The sequence below is a fragment of the Tetrao urogallus genome (assembly GCF_951394365.1).
Source record: "Tetrao urogallus genome assembly, chromosome: 9".
Taxonomy (NCBI): domain Eukaryota; kingdom Metazoa; phylum Chordata; class Aves; order Galliformes; family Phasianidae; genus Tetrao; species Tetrao urogallus.
Window position 1 is genome coordinate 12534581 of NC_136822.1, and position 6000 is coordinate 12540580.

General features: G+C 43.8%; 1 protein-coding gene across 1 annotated transcript in view; it reads left to right on the forward strand.

The window, feature by feature from the left end:
• Positions 1-5105, forward strand: part of LOC306949786 (putative cation-transporting ATPase 13A4) — a gene marked incomplete at both ends in the record, with an annotated part of 32046 nt that extends 26941 nt beyond the window's left edge. The window contains 6 exons of the mRNA XM_079539804.1: positions 506-578; positions 1734-1908; positions 2095-2309; positions 3056-3144; positions 4357-4437; positions 4884-5105. Coding sequence (XP_079395930.1) covers positions 506-578; positions 1734-1908; positions 2095-2309; positions 3056-3144; positions 4357-4437; positions 4884-5105 — 855 coding nt within the window. The remainder of the gene's footprint in view (positions 1-505; positions 579-1733; positions 1909-2094; positions 2310-3055; positions 3145-4356; positions 4438-4883) is intronic.
• Positions 5106-6000: the final 895 nt, after the last annotated feature.

The window sequence follows — 6000 nt, forward strand, 5'->3', positions numbered from 1 at the left end:
AAAACAAGAGTGAGATGTTGAACAGTATTTCAGATGTGGGAGAATCTGGCATAAGCATATGCTGTTGCAATTTATTCAGCATTTGAAGCATAAATTAGCTTGACAGTAAGCAAAATCCCCTAGAGTGCCTTAAACCGCTTTTACGTGGCTTCTTCCCAACTAGAGAGGAGGGCTTTACATTCAGAAATCACCCAGCACTGAGAAAGGACATGCCTCTTCAAATAGAACTTTTTTTTATTGCATTGAGTGAACTGGAATCATCGTTTGTTCAAACAATGCACAAAAGGAGAGTATTCACTGCGAGCCCAGTAGTGACGAATCTATTGGCAGTGCTGGATTGTGTGGTCCCTTTATCTGCTGAGTAGCGTATTCTTGGAATTTCAGAACAAGCAGCTGAGAATTAGCTCCCCCCAAAAACAACACTAAGCTTTCTGGAGGTGATATAAACAAGCCCGCAGCAAATGTCTGATTTGTGATGTTTTCTTTTTTCCGTTCCTCTTTTCAGCAACTAAACTCCTTTGGGAATTACCAATTTTTGTTTCAAGATCTGGCTATTACCACTGTAATTGGTATGACAAGTAAGTCAATTAGTCATCCTCTGTTTGAGGAGAATGCATTTCATGTGTTTTTCACCTCCTTGGAAATGTGTAGTCCTAAGTACAGAAAGAAAGGAAAGAGATTGCATAGAGAACTGGATATTTAGATTATTAGAGAAGACATCTTGTCAGAGAAGAGAAAGCTCTAAAATAAGATGGTTGTTTCTTAGTGCTGTAACTGCTGAGCACATAGGTGGTTGATAATTGGGATGTTGTCTCTACAGGGAGAAAAAGCAAACTGACCTAATGAAGTGGAAGGTTTATTAAGGCTTTTTCCTGCTGTTCTGGAAAACAGATCCACTGCTGAGTTCAGCTCACGTTTGGAGATATGTAGGCAGGAGAGGCAATATGCAAATGACAAGGGAACAAATGAAGAATGTCAGGCATTACAGAGCAGGTTGTTGTGGGCCAAGAATGAGAGAGGAAGACACTAATGGAGGGGAAAGAGAAGGGATGTTGAGAAAGAGCAAATGCAGAGAGAGATTTAGAAGAAGAAATGTGCAGGAGCACAAAAATCCTGTACTGAATGCACGTGACTGTCTTCCATCCCTACTGGAAGAGACAACTAGAAAAGATCTTGATCAATTCAAACCTGAAAGAGTCACGCCAGAAAGCTACCTTGTTTAAAACACCCTATTTGGCAACACCACATTGAGGCTTACTCAAAATCTGAATAACTTTCTGAAACAACAGCGGGAAACTTGTTGGAAGGGCCTGTGCAATCTTCTGTCTCCCCAGGTAATCGGGAACTGGGTGCTTAGTGCAGCAGGAAACACAGAACATAGGCAACACAACATCCCAAGCCACAGCTACCAGGTGACTGGAAGAGAGCAGGAAAGCTCAAGTATATCTTTTTATTTCTGGGTCTGACAGTAGCCAAATAAAACCAGAATCTAAAATTTGTTTTCCAAAAATGCCTCAAGATAGTCAAAAGCTATTAATTAACATATGCTGTAGCCAATAAACTTTTGTAGGAAAATAACACGGTATTTTTGCTCGATATAATAATTGAAAGTATTAGAACGAACGTTATAAATGGTAGAAATGCTGCCATTAACAACAGTCTGTATGTAATAGGCTGTATGTAATACTGCTGCTATTTTGGACACAGTAGTAAATGTTTCTGTCATGTTTCAGTGAGTTTCACAGAAGCCTACCCAAAACTGGTTCCCTACAGGCCTCCTAGCCAACTCATCTCACCTCCCTTGCTGCTCTCCGTCATACTTAACATCCTCTTCAGCCTCAGCATGCAGATTTTTGGATTTCTAATGGTCCAGAAGCAGCCCTGGTATTCCAAGACTGATATACACAGGTAGGCCTCCCTCCTGGGACTCCAGGTGAAACACGGCACACCTAGTGAGACAGCTTTACCTGAAATGACTGCTTGACTACAGCATGGATGAGCAGCTGCAGATAGACCCTGTATTCCCCACCAGCTGCTTACAGTAAGCAGTGCTGTCTGCAGGTCCCAAACCATTCCAACAATGCTCTTTTGCAGTGCCTGCCTCTCAGTGAACAGCCACACAGAGAATTCTTCCTCTGCCTCCAGCCTGGTCCTCCATGGCGTGAGAGATGGAGACCCTACAGAAGTGGACAATGGCTACAAGAGCTATGAAAACACCACAGTGTGGCTGCTAAGTACCATCAACTGCCTCATCATAGCACTGGTGTTTTCCAAGGGAAGGCCTTTTAGGCAACCCATCTACACCAACTGTAAGTGTGGGGAGAGCGGAAGGGATCTGTGAGTTAGTCAGCTCTAGATGTCAATTCACTCAGGAAAACTTGACTTAAAACTGGACTGAAGTGATGCAGCGATGCCAGCCAATAAAAGCAGGAGCTCACTATTAGATTCCTAAATGACTAAAGACCAGCTTTTCAATGTCACAGAACCACAGAATCATTAAGTTTGGAAAGACCACCAAGACCACCCAGTCCAACCATCAGCCTGTGCCTGCTCTAAACCACGTCACTCAGTGTGACATCTACCTTTCTCTAAACACCCCTAGGGATGGTGACTCCGTCACCTCCCTCGGCAGCCTGTACCAGATGTTTCTTTCTGAAGTTTTAGTCCCAGTGGCATTCTGTGGTGTGCCACTCTCTGGGCTGGGCCCACATTTTGTGCTGCTAAAAAGTGACAGTAGGCTGACTTTGGTTTGACACTCAGTGGAATGGTCTCTGTTCAGGCTTCTGAGGACAGCTCGAACGATCAAAATACACTTCTGGCATTTTAAGATCTATGGCTTCAAGGCTCATCCCAGCCTCTTATGTATCAGTTTGATTAAGCAAAACTTCTGCTGGAATGTCCTTGCTCTCTCATGGACATTTTTTTAAATTTTTTTTTTTGTGTGTGTGTGCGTGCATGTCTATTTGAAACAAGAAATGATGGGTTCAAACTTCTGTAGTAAAGGGAAGCAGATGAGTGCACTCACAGCTGTGGTTTTACTTCCTTGTTTCTACAGATGTGTTCATACTCGTGCTTGTAGGGCAACTGGGTGTTTGCCTCTTTCTGGTGTTTGCTGATATTGATGATCTCTACTCTAAGATGGATGTGAGTATTGTTCCACTGTGAATTTTCCTCCTATAGCTGGTCCTATTACAAGTGCACCAGTAGTGTTTTTAACAAAAGGCACAGATTTTTGCAGGGATGTTTGACACCTCTGAAGACCAACTGGCTGCTAAGGCAATAGATGATCTGTCATGATAATATTACCAGCAGGGCTTGGCTGATTTTGTCTGGCAGAATGCAACCTGAGGGTTACCTTGTGCAAATTCATCCTAAGAGAAATATAAGGGAAGGATAAGATCTGCATCAGCTGTAGAACAGAGGTTTTGTCAGTTTGTTAAGCCTGGAAGTTATAAGGAAGATGCTGATATTCTCCACTGTGACTGTCACAAAGCCTTGTAGAAGGAGCCACAGGAACAAACAGCAAAAGAAATGCACAGCTATCTTTTTTTCCAGTACATTTGTGATCAGGATGACGAAGTGCTTTGGATTTGGATAGCAAATGCTGAATGTGATACTGCTTTCAGTCCTATATCCTTCTGTGAAAGTTAGCAAGTGGCTTTGGAATTCTGAAACAAATAGAGATGAGGGGCACACAGCTGGATTTCAAATGCCAAGGAGCCCAGCTACAGCTGCCTCAATGCACAGCAGAATCCAGAGCAGAGGCTAAGCAGGCAGACCCGGTTGAAGAGTCTGCCACGAGATGGCACTTTAAAGCAGCAAGTCTTAGCCCTGCGGTGGACCGTGGCGGCACAGGACAGTGTCAGCAGTGCAGTTTGCGGGGCTGAAATGCCTTTGGGGAGAACCGTGGAAATCCGGTTTGTCTGGAGGGAACGCACTGGATTTGCTGAGAAGGCAAAAGGAAGGAGTGGCAATTAGAAGCTGCAATAACCTAGCTCCCGAGCAACTGCTGATCTGAGCATTGATCAGAGCTGTATCTCCAAAATAAATTGAGCTATAGCCAGAAACCCAGCGCTGAAAGCTATGGGACACTGGAACCGAGTCTGGAGTTTGAAATACCCAGAAGTATTTCTGATATTAGGAAGAGAGGAAGCATTTAGACCTCTTGCCGCAGTTCTGGTTTCTCTGCTGGGTCATAAGTATAAACGCTTCTTTATCAATAATTCCTCAGGATAAGTAGCAGTATTGGTTTGTCAGCAGCGTACAGCCAGTGTGGGATTCTGGCTTTTGATGACACCAGCTCCAACCCACATCAGTATGTGCTCACACTGCTTACTGCCTCTGCTTTCCTTCCAGCTGGTTTGCACCCCCACCACATGGCGGATCTCCATGGTGATGATGCTGGCAGTCACACTGGCTGTGTCCTTTCTTGTTGAGGTGAGTGTACTGCACTGAATGCACCTGTCAGCACTATCTAGAAAGACAAAAAGAGTCAGCTCTCACTCTTTTTCCATCCTTCTCAGTCCATTTTAGGAATAACCTGTCAAACAGAAACCATTGCTGCTACTTTACACTTCCTCTCTGTTTTCAGATTCTCACATCAGAATGGTTGGATGTGAGGAATGCCAGGCCCAACTGTCTTTTCTTTCCTCTGGTTAATGAGGTGTTTCAAACCCTGCCCCAAGCTGGAGAAAGATGAGAAGGCTTTAGTAGAGCTCTGCTAGAGATACTAAGAAGAGTCCTCAGTATAACTGTCTAAGGAGTGTGGATGAGGAGAGAATAGGAGATCTAGGTGTCTACTTCTTGCTGTGTGTCCTATAGATAAAGAGAAAAAGCTGCTGTTTGGATCCTCCAGAATTTCCCTTTTGCTCTTGCTTTTACAGGAAGCCATCATTGAGAACAGAGCCCTATGGCTGCTGCTGAAGATGACTTTTCAGTACCACTCCAAGAGCCATTACAAAAGGCTTCAGCAGGTGTTAGAACAGGACTCAGCCTGGCCACCTCTGAATGAAACTCTTTTCTCAGATTCTGTGGCGTTATCAGTAGAGGAAGATATGGGAGGCCATAGCAACCCAACATTTGACAGCAATGAAGATGCACTATGAAGGAGAATGCAGTGGATAATCTCAGTTGGCTGTAGAAGGACTGTCTCAGAGACATAAAAACAGAAGGACTGACCCATCACTACCCTCCATTCTAATGGGATCTGGCTCATTTTCCAGTTAACCAGAAGTGTAAAAGCTGGCTGCAGAGCAGAATTCTGTAATGCTGTTTTTCCTCTCCCCTCAACGGCATAGAAATGGCTGACAGCTGCAAATGGAGCAGCCTGGTGAAAGCTCACAAAGTGCTTGTGGTTGAAATGCCACTGCTGCATCCTTTTGAGCTGCATTGCGTAGTGGTGACTTCCAGGGATGCTTCACTCATTGTGAAGAATTTCTTCTGAAGTACATAAATGCAACACACTGAGTATTTCTGCTAAGTTCCTCTACTCAAAAATGCAGCTTTGATGAGTATGTGTTTTCTTACTCTTATTTTGATGCTAGGCTGACTTTCTGCTCACCATGTTTTGCAAGTCTGCCCACAGGTGGGTACAACAAAACAGTGTGGCCTCAGACCAAGAGGAACACTTCGTCCTTTGGGAAAGGTGTGTGTGGGTGTTGTCCCCTCTGAACTGAGTACACAGTTGGTTATTTAAAGAAGTAGCTTGCCCATGCATTTCCTAGGCAGGGCTGAGGAATGCTTTCTGGGAACTTCAGCATTAGAGACTGCATGTTCCTAAAATTCAGTGCTAAACCACTCTTGCATTAACACAGAAATCCAGAGATTGAAGAAGGCTAGGAGTCATGGTGAAGAATCCTTTGGTCTTTAAGAGTACAAAGCAGCTCTGGAAAACCAAAAGCAGTCACTGGAGACTGCATTGTTTTGATTCAACATGTCTGTATCAGAACTGTCTTTGAAAATAGATTAGCTTGAATAAAAAAATAACTATTTTTCTAAAAA